The 21,495-nt window shown below is 33.7% G+C and overlaps 1 protein-coding gene across 2 annotated transcripts in view; it reads right to left on the bottom strand.

Moving 5' to 3' along the window:
• Positions 1-21,495, bottom strand: part of CSMD3 (CUB and Sushi multiple domains 3) — a 1,174,336-nt gene that overhangs the window by 254,760 nt on the left and 898,081 nt on the right. For both annotated transcript variants that reach the window (XM_072734033.1, XM_072734032.1), the window contains 3 exons: positions 18,294-18,432; positions 14,880-15,067; positions 1,576-1,770 (listed from right to left, as the gene is read on the bottom strand). In XM_072734033.1, coding sequence (XP_072590134.1) covers positions 1,576-1,770; positions 14,880-15,067; positions 18,294-18,432 — 522 coding nt within the window. The remainder of the gene's footprint in view (positions 1-1,575; positions 1,771-14,879; positions 15,068-18,293; positions 18,433-21,495) is intronic.

The raw sequence follows: 21,495 nt of genomic DNA, 5'->3' as shown, positions 1-21,495 counted from the left end.
CTGAGAATGTTCCACAAAATGATGTTTATCCTTACTATGTTCTTTGAATTATAATATTTTTCTCTTCTTTTTATGTATTTATCTTTTATTTTATTCAACATTATTGCAATTATTAAGATGCTGGTCATGACCCAGTGAATTGATTTTATGACTCACTGGTAGTGACCCATAGTTTGGAAACTTTGCCCTAGATGATATCATCTCATGTCAATTTTGTACAATGCTTTAGGATCATTCAGCTGACTAGGGAGTCTGTGGTAACTTTCCATAGTGATATCATTGTTTCTCTCTCCTTACTGAACCTTTTTTTTTTTCCACTGTATATCCTCATAAAGTTGTATGCAGGCATATGATTTTTAACATGCAATATAATTTTATTTAATTATAAAATCCATTTTCAAAAGCTTGAAATAAAATTTCCCATGGTCTGCAATTGATCTATATACATTGCTTTATTTTAGAATGCTCTGTTTTTCATTAAAGTAATTTTTAAACCTCTGTGTTGGACTTTCTTTTTAACACTCAGACACGGATTTTGGAAAGGCCACAGGTCACTAGTTCCATGAAGTGGCAAACTGGTCCTTGTTTTGGAAAATCCTCCTGATATTTATCCAGAAATATATATTCATGAACCACCATCATCACAACCTGCTCCACTGTTAACTGAGGACTCCCATAGTGTTCACTGGATCAACTTTTCAAATTTCTGAATGGGCTATTCATTTACTGTGGCTAAACGTTTAGCAAATTCCACTCTCTATGTGAGGATGATGTCTTTGTTTCTGGTGCTCCTTAGGAACTTCCTTAATCTCAAAAACATTAAGTCTCTTCCCCTTGAATATATTTTTCCTAAAACATTTTCTAAGATCAACATTCTTTTCCTGGTTATGATCACTGTCAATTCCTGCATCAAACTGAATCTAATGCACTGGTCCATACCAACTCTAGCTGTGGTAAGTATGGCAACTTGCATATCTGATATTTTGTTTTGAAACTAACTTTAGGTCTTCCTCCATTTTACTGTGTCCTTGAGCCTTCCCCCTGCTGCTAGAGCTGCCTCAGAAGCTCTAACATGTCTGTCACTTTTAGGCAACCTTAATTTTGAGGAGAAATGTGTAGTTTGGATAAAGATTTATCACCAGTTCTTGATAATATTTAAGTCACTGCATTTCTCTATTTTGTTGAAATGTCACTTTCAGTGTGTTCATTCTTCATTTACTCAGCCAATATCTTCTGAGCACCTAATCTTTTCAGGCATACCTCTAAGTCTTGAACACAGAATAGAACAGGCAATACCCTTATGCTCGGAAAGCTTGCCTACAATAATGCGTGCAGTGTGTTAGAGACACCCGGGAATATCAGCTCTTTGCCAAAACCATTTCTTTAATGAATCCAATTTAAAAATCCCTGATAAAAATCTCTGCATGGCTTGTATGTTAAGTGATTGGTTTTTAAAAATATAGAAATGGCTTTAAATATTTCCTGATTCTATCTAATAGTATAAACTCAGCAAAACAAAACAAAACAAACAAACAAAAAAAACAAAACAAAAAACAAAAAAACAATGTGTCTTACCATGACAACTTGGTAAGGCTCTATTCCATCCAGGTCTTCCATCATCTCCCATGATACAAGTGAGAGTCGAATAACCTTGAAGAACATATCCAGCATCACAGTAATAAGTGACCGTTGACCCTAATTTATAATCCATTCCAAGTCTGGTACCATTCATTATATTGCCTGGATCAAAGCAGGATTCTCGAAGTTTTGCTGAAAAATAATGTTGATATAAAACGGATTGTTTTAAGATACTATTTTCTTTGAAACCTTTAATACTTCTTCATTTCTATTTCTAAACAGATGGAAAAGTACCAGCACCCTTTCTGCTCTGCTGGAGGGCTCAAAATACAAAGTAGCCCATAATCATATCTGACATTTTCCTAATTCATATTGAAAAGTAAGAGAATAAAAACTTCATCGGTTTCTTCATTAAGATTAGTATCTAATATATAGTCAAACATAGGGTTTTAGAATTTATTATCAATTATTATGTATTATCATCCATGCATAAATATTTCAAATGAATTATTGTGAAAAGAAGCAAGACTTCTTTCTTAATTTAATATTGCTTTGTTTAAAAGCTCTTCACCCAAATAATGTAGACTCATTCCATGTGACTGAACCGAGAAATGATACTACTGCCTATGTTGAGCTCAGTTCATTTCACCACTGGGAGGAAGGCAAAAGACACTTTTCTCTACCCTGAAATCATTTTGTGTAATCTCTCTCCTCTAGACATCCCCCTCTTTCTATCAGAGGTCTGCCCATTATAAAATAGCAGCAAAATCTTTATGACATCCAAACAATGATCATTTGGGCTGAGAGTCTATGTTAAAGTCAGGTACTTTTAAAGCTAACACTAACAGACACGTTGAAAATTAAGTCCATTCACAACAAAGGAACTGTAAGTTTTCTGTGCATCCAGATAGTGAACTAAAGAGAGTGCCAGAACATTTTAAAAATGCGTAGAGAAACAGAAAGATCAGTTCATCCATTTTGGGGAATAAGCTCTAAAACAAATTGTTGTTAACAGATCTGGGCAATGCCTTAATATTTCCATTTTATCATTATTATTAGAGATTCCTTAAGAAATAGTACAAAAATGTAAGGGCCATCACAGGTTCAGTATAACAAATGTGATTTTCTACATCAGAATTTATTTTATGTTAATGGGAAGCCAGGAGGTGGGTGTATCTCTGAGTATGACTCATGGGATCACTGAAATTTAAGTCAACAATATCTTACTGTTTGGCTATCATAGAAATTATTTTATTGTAATATATCCAACTCTGATTAATTACCACAGTGGAAATATATTTCTTCCATGCATAAAACTTTACAAAGTTCAAAGTACTTCAAGATTCACAGGAAATGAGGAGAAATTCATGCTTTAGAAAGAACACAGATTTCTCCCAAATCAACTAAAGAGGAAATGACAGAATCAAACATTTAAGTGATTTCAATAAACTATCAGAGGAATGAAGTTCTGCTTTCTTTCCTTCCTTCTTTTTTTCCAATAAGTATGTAAGAGCCCACACTACCCAACAAACTCTGGAAATACAGCAGTGGATAATCAGAAAATATTCTGGCCAACATGGCATTTACAGTTTACTAATCATATTAAATAAATGCTTGTAACTGTAATGATTATGGAACAAGGAGAAGCATTCTGGAACCTTCCTGAAGAATTGACATCTAAGCTCAGCACTGAGAGAAAGGAGCAGACTAGGAAAAGAGAGATGAGTACTGTGAAGAGGACAAGTGTGCAAGTCGAATAAACCTGATACCTGAATTTCAATACAAAGCTAAATGACTTGTTCTTCTCCCAAGTGCACGTACACATGTGCACACACATGAAATGTGCACCGCACATATTGCATTCAGAATTCACAATAAAATTCATTTATCAATCCAACAAACCATATTTCTTCCTTGGTAGTAAAATATTCATATGACACCATTTTCCAAAAAGAACCAGCAGTGTGAATACTAAATTTGGCTACTAAGAGTGGGACTTGTGTTACAAGAGTTGGTTTGTTTAGTTTTAAAAGGAAAACTGCACTTTGAGCCTTTCCTTAAGGAAGCAGGGAAACAAACATAACTTTTAGGTAGATCAGAAACCTAGCATTTATAGCTGGCCCTCGTGAAACTGAGAACAGTCTCTTAAAGGCAAAGGAAGAATTAAAATTACTGTTTAAAAGGATTCACCTCTTTGGCAAGTGTAACCACCTAATATTATCTTTGAAAAGTTTGCTGTTTCCTTCTTTAAAGTTTTCCCAGTAGTTTCAGTGACATATCAGTGAATCTATAGACAAATGCCCTACTTTTTGAGGAAAGGGAAACATGCTTCTGCAACAATTTTATATTGCTAGTCTCATTTTGAGAGGATTCATTTATCTCATTACTGTGTTCACATACTATGTCAAATCCTCAGTGAGTAGCTTTCTATGAACAATATTGTCCTTGTTTATTTCCAGATCTGCCACAGCAATTATCCGGAGATTTTGAAAACAGCTGGAGAATCCTTATGCAAAGGTCTAGGCAGTAGATGGAAAGGTGATTTGAGTTTTGAAAAAAATTGTGAGGCAGACAGGTTGATAGTATTCTATTTATGAATAATTAATTTTATTGCCTTCACAGTAGTGTGTCTACTGAAGATATCCTAGGCAAAAGACTCCCTTGCCTTATATCCTCCAAATAAAGCATGTAGTATGTAAGTACAAGCAATAAAGCTTATATCTTATCTATGTTTTTTAAAAAAAAAATTTACAAAACATTACTATTTAGAATTTTTCCACCAGCAACTTAAGTATCCTAAATTCTTATTTTAATGAAAAAAAAAAAAAAAAAGAATTAGAAAGCCAAAAACTGTGCCCTGAAGAAGATTCAATTGGAAAAATTAAAGCTGTATCATGTTCTTGTTTTCATTTTATTCCTGAAAACAGATGTTGAGATTTTATATATTATATATACATATAAAATAAGTATATCTATAACTCTATGAAGTTTTTTGTCATATGGTGCACAAGGCATAGTGATAATTATGCTTATTGAATTCAAAGTAATGATTGATTTACTAATATTTTTTTTCTGGGAGAAAAAGAACTATAAATATTTTTATTGTTAAAGGAATTTTACTTCAAAATTTATTACTACATAGACCTATAAGCTCATGAAGAGACCATTATTATGAATAATGTCAGTCTATGCATAATGAAAAGTAGTTAAATGTTACTTTTGGTTTTGAAGGGTGACCAGAGTATATAATATCCAACTGCTTGTTATTTCCAGGATAGTGGACATCTGTGGTTGGGCATATACCAGCTAGCATGAGGTCAGCAACTAGGAACTAAACTCTCTTCAAGATGTATATGCATTATATTTCCTTCAAGTGATCATAATCATTCCCAAGAGGCCTTCCTATTGGAAGCGCAAGAGTTCACATAGGCCAGATGTCTGAGGGGATTTTTAGAGAATAAGTAAAGCCATGCATGTATCTCTTTTATTTTGGAAAGTATTTTTGCAATGGAAATTAAATGATTGCCCTCAGAATACTTCAGGGTAATATTGAAATGTAATAAGTTGCTCTGTGTAAAAATATATATCTTAATTTAAATTGGTATATTAATTTAGAAAGTAATTTATGATACTTTTAAGGTTCTTAGAGCAGGTGGCTAACTTATACTGTATATAAACAGCTAGTAATAAGTCTTCCACTATATATATTGGTGTGCATAAATTCACATCCCCTGCCAGCTAAAGCACAGCTGCCAGGAGGTCCCCTTCAGTAGCACAAAGCTGTATTTATTTTCTCTCCATCAAAATCAATTTATTTTTTTTAAAGATTACAAATATTACTACTATATGAGTCACATTTGTATAAATGTTATAATTATGAATATTTAAGACATACTTATTAACATTATAATCTAAAATGGTCTTAATATTGAAATAATGCAAATGAGAGCACTGTTTAAACTCTAAATATTTATTCAACTGTAAATGTGTTAATACAGTATCTTATTGAAATTACAAGGAAGACTAAGCCTGATTTAAACTCTTCATGACACCGAGGTTCCTTCCACAGTTTGGCTATTGTGGACATTGCTGCTATAAACATTGGGGTGCAGGTGTCTCGGTCTTTCACTGCATCTGTGTTCATAGACAGATAAATGGATAAAGGAGCTGTGGTCAATGTATACAATGGAATATTACTCAGCCATTAGAAACGATAAATACCCACCATTTGCTTCGATGTGGGTGGAACTGGAGGGTATTATGCTGAGTGAAGTAAGTCAATTGGAGAAGGACAAACATCACATGGTTTCACTCGTAAGGGGAATATAAAAAAATTGTGAAAGGGATCATAGGGGAAAGGAGAGAAAATGAGTGAAAATATCAGTGAGGGTGACAAAACATGAGAGACTCCTAACTCTGGGAAACAAACAAGGGGTAGTGGAAGGGGAGGTGGGTGGGGTGATGGGGTGACTGGATGAAGGGCACTGAGGGGGGCACTTGACAGGATTAGCACTGGGTGTTATACTATATGTTCGCAAATCGAACTCCAATTAAAAAATTTACAAAAAAAAAAAACAACAAAAAAACAACTCTTCATGGAGACACTGTTTTAAAATTATCCAAACATCTCCTTCAGCCCCGAATGACTACTTCTCTTCTCTAGTTTCCTATTGTCTACAACATAAAAGCATATCCGCAGTTTGCTTTACATAGCATAAAGTGCTATTCTTTCCAGAACCTACGTTGGCAGGGTCGGCAGGGCTGTATTTTTGCAATGTTCAAATACAGCATTCGTTCATTGCACAACTACTGTGTATTTGCACACAAACGAAAATAAGATTCAATGTCTATCTTCAAGGGGGAAATGGAAAGATATGTAGGAATACAAATAATGGTAACTATACTCTGGTGTGAGCTCTAATAGAGGTAGGTGCTGCTTTTAAATAAAAAGCCTACTAAAAACATTATGTATTTAGAGTGCGTCGACTTAAAAGCTTTACTTTTTAGTGCCAACAGAACATGCTCAAGTGAAGGTATAGGACATATATTATAAATAATAAAGGAAAAGCTTTTTACTATCCAGGGCCTTCAATGCATATCTCAGGGTTTTTTTGGGGCGGTGCATATTTCATGAAAATTCTGAAATGTCTCTCTATGGCAGAAATAGACATAAGGAACACTTTATTAGTTTAAGAAACCAGAGAATGAAAGAGGTAACATCTTTCAAAATAAGAATAGGAAATAAAGAGGCTGATGAAAAAAATATACCCAGGCAACTTTGAAGTGGGGAATGGAACTTCCCTATGGATGAGAGTTATGAGGACTAGTCCAGAGAATTAATTAGGTTGGATTTAGGAAGTGTCAGGAACTTGAAGTTGGTATAAACATCAGAAAGAAATGTTATCCAGAGTATAAAAATAAGACTTCGTGAAATTGTGTGTAAGTAGGTATTGGTTTAACAGCTGAGTATTGTGGGGACTTATTGCCGGATTCAGGGAGAAAGACCGAAGTTTATGGCATGATTATATATTTCTCTGTGTTTGTGCTTTTTTCTACTTTTATTTGCCTTTATTCTTAGTAGCCATAATAATTTTATTAATTTAATCATCTGATCCTTAGTTTTATCATATGTAGAACAAGGGTAATAATACTTATCACCTAATTCTGTTAGTTCGGTATTTTTGTTGCATTTATAAGTCTGCTCACAGGAAGGATAGAGATGATTCATTAAAAAGAGCTGATAGGGACGCCTGGGTGGCTCAGCGGTTGAGCGTCTGCCTTCAGCTCAGGGCATGATGCTGGAGCTCCAGGATCGAGTCTTACATCGTCCCACATTGGGCTCCCTATGAGGAGCCTGCTTCTCCCTCTGCCTGTGTCTCTGCCTCTCTCTGTGTCTCTCATGAATAAATAAATAAAATCTTAAAAAAAAAAAGAGCTGATCATTGTACCTAGAATAGAGTAGATACATAATGAATAATTTTATCTTTTAAAAACTTGTGTTTGTGGCCTTTTTCCTAAGGCAGCATAAATCTTAGATTTTTGGAAATAACGGGACATGGAGATGGATCAACCTGGGAAATAGGAATGCACCTACCGTGAGCTAAGAAAGATGGAGAGTAGCTTTTATATCAAGTGCTTAACTACATGGATTTAGGAATGGCTACTTGGAATGTTAGGTAGAGAAAAGATTGTGAAGTCAATTCTAGTTTCCACAAGACATAATGCTGGAATCCATTAGTACCATTTGCCCTGAGAATGGTAGAATTCGTGGGATTTTCCCTGTATCTTTTCTCCTAGTGATCTCTGGAAATGTTTTACAATAGGACCTAGCTTTACTGACTTGCTTACAGTTTTCTTTCCTTTCTTTCCTCCCTTCATTCCCTCTCCTCTCCTCTTCTCTCCTCTCCTTTCCTTTCCTTTGTTGTTTTTTGTTTTTTTTGGTTTTTTTTTTCCCTTTAAACTAGGTCTTATTTACAAGCCTGTTAGCTTGTAGATACAAGTAGCTATTCTTAAAGAGCAAAGTTCTCTTTATAAAATGCAGAATAAAAATGTATCTCTAAGATTTCCTACATTTCATTAATGCTATTATTCTAGGTTTCTTTTTTTGTTTGTTTGTTTGTTTTTTTTTTTTAATTAATTTTTATTGGTGTTCAATTTACCAACATACAGAAAAACACCCAGTGCTCATCCCGTCAAGTGTCCACCTCAGTGCCCGTCACCCATTCCCCTCCAACACCCGCCCTCCTCCCCCCTTCCACCACCCCTAGTTCGTTTCCCCGAGTTAGGAGTCTTTATGTTCTGTCTCCCTTCCTGATATTTCCCAACATTTCTTCTCCCTTCCTTTATATTCCCTTTCACTATTATTTATATTCCCCAAATGAATGAGAACATACACTGCTTGTCCTTCTCCGATTGACTTATTTCACTCAGCATAATACCCTCCAGTTCCATCCACGTTGAAGCAAATGGTGGGTATTTGTCGTTTCTAATCGCTGAGTAATATTCCATTGTATTCTAGGTTTCTAATTATGACTTGATTTAAAATGAGAAAACACCTCTTGAATTTGCTCAAAACCAATTAAATAATTACCATCTAATTATTATATGTAGGCACTATTGAAAGACACTAATTGTATAGCCATGTATAACAGAGTTCTTGCTCTGAAGAAGCTTGTATTTCAGTGTATTTGTCGGGAGTAGTGGAGTAAATGGGGATGCAAATGGTAAATAAACATGCAAATAAACAAGAAAGTATCAGGTAATGAAATTACAGAAAAAGGAGTAGAAAGCACAAAATAAGATCTGAAGGCATATAAATATAAATGGAGTAAATTCAATGCACCAATAAAAGAAACATATAACTCATATGTACCTGAAAATAAGTTCCCATAACATATAAAAAAATGGCCAAAAATTTAAGAAAAAAAAATTAAAAATTAAGAATTGTAATAGATATGCCCAAGTGTCTCAATAATTGCTTGACCAAGGAGGTTTTTTAAAAAAATAGTGAGGATATAAATATTTAAGAAATATAATTAGCTTAATTTAATGGATATATATAAATACCTTCACCTATCAATTAAATGTGCTTTTTTTGCTTCCCATAGAGGGACAGTCATAAAAATTGACCATACCACAGGCCATACAGCAGTCATGCCCAGGAATTGGGATCATACATATCTTGCCACAGTGCAAATAAATTAAAAATGTGTGATTACTTATATATTGAAATTAATTTATATTATTTCTGACTAGCTCTTAAGCAGAAAAAAATAATAATGCAGTGGTATTAGGACAAGCTTAGAATTATTGATAATGAAGCTCTACATTTTAAAACTTTTGCAAAGCAAGTAAAGTGGTACTTAGGAAAAATATATAGCCACAAAAGTTCATATTAAAAGAGAAAAAAATCTAAATATTAATAAGTATTTATTTCAACAAACTTTAAAAAAGCAAAAGCAAATCCAGAGAAAATAGAAGGGAATAAATATTGTAAATAAAAGCAATATTAACACATGTTAAACCATGTTAATAAAAAACATACAGTGACAAAGTAAGAAAATACTGCAAATATTTTTATGTCAGTAACCTTAAAAATTGGATGAAAATAATTCTTAGGAGATTTTCAAAAATCTCTGAATGTAGAAAACTTGGATAGATATAAACCAATTAAATTCTACTCCCTCAAATCACTAAGTTCCTATTGTTATAGGAATTTCTAGCAAATATTTAAGAAACAGAACAAACTATTATACAAACTATTCTCTCTTATACAAACTATTCTAAATACTAGAAAAGTAAGAATTCTCCCAAAGTTAGGGGGTTGTATAATCTTGATCGAAACTAGACAAAGACAGTTATAAGGAATGAAAATTATAGATTAATTCCATGTTAAGAGATCAAAGACAATAAAATTTTAATTGATCTTAATAAGCCCATGGCAATATATAGCATAATTACAAAAATTTAATATTTTGATGCACTGAAATCAGCAAAATATACTAGAAGCAAAAAAAAAAAAAAAAACCCATAGCAAATTGCTTTTATCCTATAAATGTGAAGATATTTTAATGTTAGAAAAGTATAATATATTTTACCAAATGAAGAGCTTTACAAAGGAAAACCATGTAATATTTTCAATAGCTGATGAAAAGGCAGTTGAAAAAATTGAAGTCCATATGGTTAAGCAATTTTTAGTAAATCAGGAACGGAAGGGAACTTCCTATAATTGATAAAATTACACATAGATAGTGTAACTTTTGATTAAGAATCCATTCTGGAACACACTCTGAACGAAATCTTAGTTCTGCCATAGGATTGGGCAAATTACTTAACATTACTGTGCTAAAACTTCTTTCGAAGTAAATGATTTTTATATGTAAATAGTCTTAAAAAGCCCCTGAAAACAAGGAGTTAAAAAATGTTAGCTCTTATTAACATTACCTCAACCAATAGTAAGTATCATACCTAACAGTAAAACATTAGATGCATTCTCTTTAAAATCAGTAATGACCGAAGAACAATGGCTACCACTGTCTTAATTTGATAGTACTGAATTTCTTACCCTATTCAGTAAGCAAGAGGATGAGGGGTGGGTGAGCATAAAGACTAGAAAAAAAAATCACAAGAAACAACAAACTAAAAAATAAAACAAGAACTGCTACTGTTTGCATAGAAAATCCAAAAAAATCCATAGAAAAAGTATGATAACAAATGAAATAATTAAGCAGGTTGCTAGGGATTAAATAGTTACAAAAAATCCATTTATTAGATACAACTGTCAATATGACTAATTACAATGGAAACTACAAGATATTTAAGCTTTAGATGAGAAAAATTTATAAAGAAAATGTAAAGCTATTACTGAAAGACAATGAGGAAAGCATGACTAAATTGAGAGATATGCCACAATAGTAGATGAAAAGATTAAATAGCATACATACTTCAATTTATTCCAAATAATTCATAAATATAATGCAATCCCAATCAAATTCAACAGGCAGAAATAACTTAATTCTAAAATCAAAATAGAAGTTAAAAAGGTGAATAGACACCAGGACAGTTTTTGTTTTTGTTTTGTTTTTTGTTTTTTTTTTTTAAATATTTTTTTGTTTAATTTTTTTTTATGATAGTCACAGAGAGAGAGAGAGGCAGAGACATAGGCAGAGGGAGAAGCAGGCTCCATGCACCGGGAGCCCGACGTGGGATTCGATCCCGGGTCTCCAGGATCGCGCCCTGGGCCAAAGACAGGCGCCAAACCGCTGCGCCACCCAGGGATCCCTTGTTTTTGTTTCTTAAATTTTATTTATTTACTCATGTGAGACACAGAGAGAGAGAGACAGAGACAGAGACAGAGGCAGAGGGAGAAGCAGGCTCCATGCAGGGAGCCCAATGTGGGACTCAATCCCGGATCTCCAGAATCACACTCTGGACTGAAGGTAGCGCTAAGCCACTGAGCCACCCGGGCTGCCTGACACCAGGACAGTTGTGAAGAAGGATAAGGTGGGGTACTCTGCCTACCTCATATCAGTACTTATTTTAAAGCTATAGTAGTAAAATTCAGAGAAGTCTTGGCCTGGGGATAGAAAAACTGACCAATAGAACAGACTGGAGAAGTCAGAAACAGTGATAAAGAGATTTGATATTTGACAGCAGTAGCATTGTCTTGTCAATAAATGGTGCTAGCATTATTGATTATTCACTAAAAAAAAAATTAGATTCCTAGCCTCCACAAAAATAAACTCCATATATATATTAAAGAGATTAAAAATCAAAAGCAAAACTTTAAACCTTTAGAAAAAGTTAAGGAAAATGCCTTTAGGATTTCATAATAAGGAAAGATTTTTAAATCAAGGCATAAAAAGCACAGACCATGAAGAAGAGGAAAGGATAAATATTGATATTTAAAATTTTTGTATAGGAAAAGAAACCAGAAATAGAGTGAAACTGTTTGCCAAAGTTGGTGATAAGATTTTTACTACAATATGGAAAAAGAATAAAGGATTATTATCCATAATATAAAAAGGGTTTTCTATAAATAAAAAAAGAAACAGGCAACCTACTAGAAAAATGTGCAACGTAGAAATATGCAATTAACAAAAGGAAACCTCGGTATGAAAATAGAAAAGAGGTGTTCAACTTAATAGTAACTGGAGAAAAGAATAATGACATGTGATAACATTTAATCCTCATGAGACTCACAACTTTCAAGTGTGATAAGAAACTTTCTGGTTCCTCAAAAATGGGGGATTTCTTGAAATCATAAATTGAAAAGGTATCTGCACACCATGCAGATTGCAGCATTGTTTATAAGAGCCAAAACATGGAAGTAGCCTAAGTGTCTGTCAACGGATAAATGAGTAAAGAAACTGTGGTACATATACAATGGCATATACAGCCATAAAGGAAGGAAATCCTGCCATTTGTGACATATGGATCTCAAGGACTTTATGCTAAGTGAAGTAAGTCAGACAAATATATATGCTGTGTGGTTTTACTTATATGTGTAACCTAAATAGACAAACCAAACTCATAGATACAGAGAACATATTGGTGTTTTCAGTGGCCAGGATGGCAGTTTGGTGAAATAGGTGAAGGTAATCAAAAGGCATTTATATATCTGGGTCCATTTATAAGATAAGTTCTGGGGATGTAATGTATAGCATGGTGACTATAGTTAACAATAGTATATTGTATATTTGCAATTGCTAAGAGAATAGATCTTAAAAGTTCTCATCACATAGACCACAAAATGTATAACTATGTGTAGCCATGGATGCTGCAGTAATCATTTTACAATATATACATATATCAAATCATTATGTTGTACACCTAAAATTAATACAATTGATATGATTATACATCAATTATATCTCTTTTTTTTTTTAAATGTGAAGTTTCTGAAACTTTCTTTGCTGTTGAGAATATAAATTGGTGCAACCTCTTCTGAGAAGAACTTAGCAATATGTTAGGTTCAAGAGGTTCATACCTTTTGACCCAATAATTCCATTCCTGGGTATATAATAGGTATCTTAGAAGGACTTTCACAGTTATGTTCAGGAATGTATGCAAAAGAATTTTCATTTCATTATGAAACATATTTGGTAGTGTAAAACTGAAACAAACTGTCTATCCAAAAATTTATAAATTAACTGTGATACAGTCATGAGATGGAATATAATAAAGAAATTAATAAACTAGGTCTACATGTCTCTATCATTAAAAACAGTGTAAAGGGAAAGAATTTCATAAGTATATGTACATGATGGAAATAGATAATTTTTATGAAAATAGGATAAAAGATGTGTATGTGATAGAAAACATGAAAATACCTAGAAACATACATACATGGAAAAAATAAGCACCAAATTCAGAATTAGGAGAGAGCAATTATAAAAAAGGAGGACTAAAAATGGTCTTGAGTGCTCATTATGGTTTGCCTGGATAGTCAGCCAGCTGGGTCTTGCCTTGTGTACAGTGTGGGGAGGCCCTTCCACATGGAGAGATTGGTATGGTGCTGAAGTTCAATCCTGCATAAGACCAATACTTTTTAACTCATAGGTGCAAGGCCTAGACGAGCATCTAGCATTTGCAAAGAGCATTTGCAGAGAACCCCAATAAATAGCTGGCCACCCAGATCTTCACTGTCTGGTGTCAGGCACCTTGTAAATTTTTCCACTGATGAGGCCATTTTCTTTCTTTCTTCTGTAAGATGAAAGACTCATAGAGGGCTCAACCTTTCCACTATAATGAAATCCACATATATCAAGTCTATATCCAGTAAATAACATGGTCCTGGCATGCATTTCCAAATTTTGTTAGAGCTATTGGAGGATTCCAAGTACCTGTATATTGCTAATTTGTCAGTTTTCTCTTTCTCTACCAAAGACTTCCTTAATCCTTGCCATGTAAACTTGTGGAATTAATCTGTACTTCTTTTGATAGATCTGAAGAGAATACCCCTTATATTTCATATTATATTTCTTAACACAAGATTAAAGAGATCTGAAGCAAATATGACACAATATTAAGGTTTGTCAGGTTGGATAACAGATACTATGAAGTTTATTTTGTTATTCTATATAATCTTCAGTTATTGAAAATATTTCATAATGAAAGAACAGCTAAGTGGTAGAAACAAATCCAAAATGTGTATCTTTAGTACTCAATTCATAACTTGAAATAAATTATCAGTGTATCCTTTATGAACCCAATTATTAAAAAAAACTTTAACTTTAAACAACTAAGATCTTTTGTCTTATAGTCATTGAATAAAAGTTAAGAAAAATATATTTATAAACATCCATAGGCATTGTAATTCATTTAAATACTTGCAGAAATATTTTAAAATATTATAATTATCACTATATTTTATTTTCCCTAGTCTGAATATTGACAAATTTAAATATCTTTAGACATTTTCTGAAATGTAATTATCAGTATACTTTATTCTCCTTATCACTGAGATTAGTCTCTGAATAAAGATGAGTGAATCTTCGGCTTCCAAAAAATTTGTTATTGTTGTTTTTTAATATTTTGTGGTCTTGGCCAACTACCACAGTGTACTAATTGCTAATTTGTTTGTCTGATACATTTCCTTTGGTAGTAATTAGGGAAATGCTAATTTCCTTCTCACTGATAGGAAAAGTCTACAGTGAGAGCCCTTTTATGAAATAAATCAAAAGTAATCTGCACTAAGAAATACTCATATAACTAACCACTGACAATAGCCAATGCAGAATTACTCTTCTGGATAAAATACAATCTAAATCATGCAGCTAAAATCAAATGTTCACATTTACCTTTGTATTCTAAATGAAATCCAGTGTAACTAACAGATCCATCACTCCGAAAAGCCAAATGCATAGTATTTGAGCTGCTTTCTATTCTCTCTGGTAACTTGCTGTCTTGAAAACTTCCAATCAGCGGGCTATTACTGTCTGGTCCATCATATATATAGAGGAAATCGTAGTTAGGTTCTATGCTAAAACTAAAAGGAGAGAGAGAGAGAAAGAGAGAAAAGGAGTTGGAATGGTTACTGCTAAGGTATTAAGTGTGATAATCAATAATCATATATTAATTTAGTCAATACCTCTAAAAATAACAGACCTTGTTAACATAAGCTAATTTGAAAATTTACCTGGCAACACTTTGAATATGAATATCAAAGCAGTGGAAAAGATGTATTGGTATTTTCAAATATTTCTAAGTTGGCACTGCGTCTACAGGGAATATAAATGATAGTAAGGTAATTTATCTAATGAATGGGTAGAGGGTTTTGAGTCAGATATATAGGTTCAAGTCTTGCTCTGCCCCTGTTAGCTACATATCGTTATGTAAGTTACTTTATATCAGTAAAACATGGAGGACATCTATTTTTTAAATTTTTCATGCAGATATTTTCCATCATGGAAGTGCAACCTCTTTTTTCTTTGTCAGTGACACTATTTGCTTGAACTTCAAGCATATTTGCTGTTTAAAATTCAACTCTACATGTCTGATTCAAGCAAAAGTTTGAAATTCAAAATTTACATTTAAATTACTCAAATGAAGTCCTTCACATTGCATTAGGTATTCTTTTTCCTGAAAGTAAATATATTTTCTTCTTTTAGAACTTGATGTAAGAGAAATCAAACCAACTCCCTGTTCGTCAAAATTAAATAATGTGTAAATAAGGACATTTTAGCATGTAAATTATTCAAATCATTATTTTGATATTGCAAACTTTGCATAATAAATTTGCCTTAACAACCTTCAAAAGTATGAGAATTGTCCCCTAAAGATTATAGAACTCGCATATTTAGAAGGCAAAGATGTACAATCATTTGTCTATGACCTAGCTCACATTGTGGCAGAGAAAAGGATAGATAGACTCAGCTGGGTCATTAAGAAAAGTCAACAAGTTCACAATATAAAATAAAACCAGTAAAGCTTGCAATTGTTAAACATCCATCAGTGGAAAAACTATCCTGTCAAATTTTATCATCTTTGTATATAAATAAGAAGCTTGTTAGGTAAGAAATATTCTTTCCAAATCTACTGGATTTATAGAGGATACATTTATATGACACTTATAAACCCTTACATATGCATATAGAAAGAATAGGAATCCAGCTAGCTTACTTGTGCATACATAGCAGTGAAGAAAAACTGGTATAATGCAGGGTTTTCAAACTCAATAAATAAGGGGCCCTTTAATATGAGAAAGTTAGGAGACCACCACAATGTTCCATTCCATTTAACTTATTCAGTGAAATCTTCATAAGTCTAAATCAATTAATTACTCTTGAAAACTTTTTGGTGGATATAGGCCTAAATTTTGGTAATTTTTGCTGTAAGGTAGCAGGAATCAGAGGACAAGGCCTTATTTTGTTACTTACTACACTTCTTCTGGGGTAAAACACAACCTTTCTGAACTTCATTTTTTTCAACATTAGGATTTGATGAGTGTTATAACTTCCTTACCTATATCACTGTTGGCAGAGTCACTGGAAGCGAGTGCTTTATAAATATATACCTCTATGTTTTATCCTCAGAAACCCAAAAACCTATTTAACAAGGGACTGCAGCCCATTTCTTTTTAATTTCTAGTTTGGACCTAAATAAATGCTTCTAAATATTGCTTTGTAACTTTTTAAAGAGGGACAATAAGACAAAGAAGTCATTTTTTAGGAAATTTTAGAATCTTAGCTGTAATGACTATTTTACGTGAAAAAAAATGGAGAGTACATTCTAATAGAAAGCTCTACATTACAAGGCAGTTTCATAAATATTAACTTGGTCTTGTCAATAATCCTGTGGTATAAGGAAGGGATTATCATTTCCATTTTCCCAATGAGTACACCAAGGCCCTGAATGTCAGTCATCTCCCTAGGGTCACATAATAAACAACACAGCTGGAAATTAAATTTAGGTCATGCATTTCATCTAATACAGCCTTCTATCGCTCATTTATTAGCTACAATAATTTTGGAAGTCTACTAAGGCCGGTATCATTTAAATTGACATTTCTAATGTCTGTACTGCCATTTCCTCAACTGTAAAAATGAGTATGTAATAACCTCAGCAAATTGTCTTATAACTTGGCCCTAGCATAACTAACATTACCATCATTATTGTTTTATTATTACCAATTATCAATGAATCTCTACAAATTATAGATATCCAAAGTCTAAATATGTACACCTTATCACATTTTTACGAGTTCAAATTGTTTTTAAAATCTGGTTTCAATATACTAGAAAAAAGTACATATTTAACTTTAATATTTTACATAAATACCAAGCAGCTTTAACACACTGTCAGAGCCACTGTATGTCAATCTGGGACACTGAAGGTCAGGAACATCTCTACTTAAAGAATCATTTGAATTGCCAATACCTAATGCTTCCCATTGAAATATTAAGGGAAAGGAATAGGACCAGGTTCTGTGACAATAGGTATAATTTCCATGTGAAGAAATAGGTTCATTCCAAAAACTAACCTAGATGGTGGAGGCAGAGCTGGAGCTCGAAGCCAGCCACCTTCTTTCCCACACAGGAAGCTGAATCCTCTGCTACTTCAGTGCTAAGCCTACCCTGCAATTGACATTACTAAGCAACAAATGTAAATTCTGGAACACTCCCAGGTAAAGCTCTATGATGAGACAAGTTATGCTGAGAAATCATGTGGGAATGATTCATCGGATTCTTCTTTGTCAGCTTGACTTCATGAGATCACCATAAAAATAACAGGTAGAATGTATGTTTTCACAAGCTCAATGGTAATGTGCATGCACAGATGGGTATTTAGAGGCTACAAAAAGATGTTGGGTGGTACACAAATAGGAGAAAAAAAACCCTGGAAATCTTGACCTTTTAATCTTGAAGTTTGGGAAAAACTAAATTTTTTGAGGCAGCAATGGTAAATACAGGGAGAGAGGAAAGGTTATAAAGAGATCACATTTCAGTAGAGACAATAAACTACTCGACCTTTAGCACACTTCCTCTACACTGAAATCTGGTGAAGATGGTCACCTGCTAGCCTTCAGAACTATGGTGGCATCTATACTATTACACAAGGCTCTGAGAACTGCTGATTGCAGAGTATTAGTGCTGGAATTAATGAAAATTAAAACGTCATATACAGAAATAAAATTTTGCCTAGTGCAAATGCTAGGATAAAATAACAAGAAAAAATATATATATTTTTAAATGTGGAAATGTACAGGAACTCACCTGATAAATGCCAAGGAGATAACGTAGTCTGTGTTGACTGTGATAGTCCAGTCACAGTCCCTGCTGTGGGGATATGGATGAGGGAAGTTTGGTGAAAGAATAAAGCCTGAAGATCCTGTTAAATTGCCTCCACAGGGTGCTTTAATTTAAACAAACAAACAAACAAATGCTTAAGTGATTAATAAGATTAGTTATCAATATTTGTATAAACACTTCTCTGAAGAATTTAGAAGATTCTGTACAGATCTGACTTTTTCTAGTATTGGACGGTTGAGAATACTGCATTGTATTTCAAGAAAGGCCATTAGAATATTAAAGACATTAAGTGTGTAGTTACATTGAATTTAGCTTTTTTACTGGCTTCAAAGACAAGAAGAAATTATAAATGTACCCTCCTCACCTTCTATTACTATTTGTTTCATGTAAAAGATAAGTATTGAGAAGAAGAGTACAGATGGTTTTCCCACGGTTGCTAAGACCAAATCTCAAGCTTACAGGAAAAATCAGAAACAAAACAAAGCAAAATGAAATCTCTAATAAGTGGAATAACGGGATATGAGATACTTGGCTCATTTTCACATCTTCCCCAGTACCTTTTTTAGTGTATTTATGGAGGAAGAGTTTTTGACAATAGTGAATGAGTGAGAATGGATAATTATTTGTGAACCTACAGCTCTTTACAATAAAACACCCTTATACTGAATGTTACCATCTCCCTAAATTCTAGTTGTCTGACTTGTTGATGAAAATAGACAAAGACTACAGTTATTGCAGACACAAACAAAGGTTTCTGTGACACTTCAGTGGAAAAGCTTTAAAACTTGTCAGTGAAATTCAAAGGATACATTCTTTAGGGGATTATTGTTGAAGTCTGTGTTTAACAGTTTATGATCAGGAAATAGTATATAGAATTGTCAGCTTCAGAAAAAACAGAGCCATGAAGATAGGGAGGCCCCAGTGGTGGAGTGGGACAGTGGGGATATACACACACACGCCCAAGAGAGACTGAGATCATGATTTCATGATGTCTCATACATGTAATCAACATGCCAAACTTCATATCTTATCTGAATTTTAAAATTATAGTTTTCTCACGTAAATTTTAGCATTCAGTTATAAGGCATTTTGGATTCTTTTAACAGCATCAAATTGGTTTTGGAAGAAGGAACATTTTGGATCTAGCAACATTTCAGATCTCTGTTCTTTGCCTGAGTCTAGATAAACAAAATCATCACTCTGATTTGGTAACGTTTGCCATCTAAATAATGGATGTCTGCTAGGATATTTCTCTCCTCCCCTCCACTACCCTTGCCTCAGTGTCTCAGTGACTGTAGATAACCTCAGCCCTACTCCACTGAGAATACTTATTTGCTTAGACTTAATTTATTCACTACTGCTTACCTATCACCTGCGCATCTTTGTGGATCTTATCAAATGACTAGACATAAATATATCAGCTTTCTATAGTCCTCCCTCTTCAAGTTTCAATGTCTCCTGAATATTTCTCTGTACAATTAGAGGATAAAAAATCCCCTCCTATTAATCAGAATAACACCCTCAACCTGGTCACATAATTGCTCTTCCTTCTCTGGAATCTTGGTTTATTTATCACCTTCAGTCTCTCTGGCTTTATCCCTTGTGTTCACAGACATGTTCAGAGGTCTTTTATCCAAAAAATAAAACAAAGTTCCTTAGAATCGATTGCTTTTCACTGTTTTGTCAACTGAAATTGTTGAATTTTACCTGATGATTAAAAATGCCCTCACCTTTTTTGTGTTTGGTTAAATGGGCTTACTGTGAGGAACCACCCTTCTCCATATGACTCAGATAAAACTCACTTACCATGTATTAGATAGGACCCCTTAAAGAAGCTCCCTTACTTTCCTGTGATAAGACCCTGTAGATTCCAATTCTTTGACTCAATTGATTAGCTAAATTTACTCATTAATTGGAATAAAATGCTTGTAACTAAACTTTAATTAAGCTTTCATCCTTCCTCTGAGCCCCTGAACTTTGGTCCACCCTCAGCCTTGAGTCAGCACACAACATCTCCTAAGGACAGGATGGACTTGAAAGACATCATTCTCTGCTTTACTAATTGATTGGTCCACTATTTCATCCCATTTCCCTACACTGAGTTCTTTTTAGCCTTATATACTCCACTCCATACAAGGAGAATTCCTTTTTTCTAACTCTTGAGATGCTTGTAGATCTTATGGTCACATTGCTCTCCCTATCACAATGGTTATCCCCACAACACCCACACTGCAATAGTTCTTTACAAATATAAGTCTCTCCTTATTTATTTATGATTTGTCTTTTCTAACTAAGTCTTTTGAAGAGGACGTTTAATGTCATTGGCTCTTTCTTCACCTGTCTGCTGTATTTACTTATAGGCAGACTAACATGATTAGCAAAGCAGGTCACCACCAGGAAAAAAAAAAAAATCTCATAGAAAAGCACCAAAGTATTCATCCCAAAGTATTCTCTTTGGTCTTACATTGTTTTTCTTTTAAATTATATTGACAGAGACACAATAACCTTTTTGTTGAGTATGGACTCTAGATAGCTTTATTAGTTTCTTTCCACCTCCCATTTTTCTTCAAACATTGCTATCTCCTTCAGCCTCCATGTCCCCAACACAAATGCTTCTTAGCCTACCCTAGAATGACTTTTATACTTATTCACTTTATTCTTCTCATCGTATCTGTAGCCATTCTTCAGGGTTGACTTTCACCTTAAATTGACTCTCCTTGTTGCTGGAATTCTACTTCTAATTTTCTCCTAGTGTCTTTGTACAGATCTCAGTTTTATTACCCAGTGTGTTTTCTTCAACTTTGTCTTATAATTCCTTGCCTAGTCATCTCTAATTTCCTTGCCTAGTCATCTCTGATTTTTGCTCTGTTAAGATTCTTCCATGTTGACCGTATCCATTTTTAATTTATTTTTTATTTTTTTTCCGTATCCATTTTTAAAATTCTAAGCCATATGCCCAAATGCTCACTAGCTATCTCTACCTGATAGTCTACAGATCCATCATTAAACACAGAGTATCTGGCATAACCAAACCTCAACTCAAATTTGTTTCTTTTCTTTTTTTGCCACATGGATCGTGATTTATTGTGTAGCAAGTCCCCTATCCTTGGACAGTTAGGCTGTTTCCAATTTGTGGACTTTGTAAACAATGGTGGCACTTTTCACC

The sequence above is a fragment of the Vulpes vulpes genome, chromosome 13 (assembly GCF_048418805.1).
Source record: "Vulpes vulpes isolate BD-2025 chromosome 13, VulVul3, whole genome shotgun sequence".
NCBI lineage: Eukaryota > Metazoa > Chordata > Mammalia > Carnivora > Canidae > Vulpes > Vulpes vulpes.
Note: the sequence above shows the minus strand (reverse complement) of the source record. Positions and strands in the feature narration are given on the sequence as shown.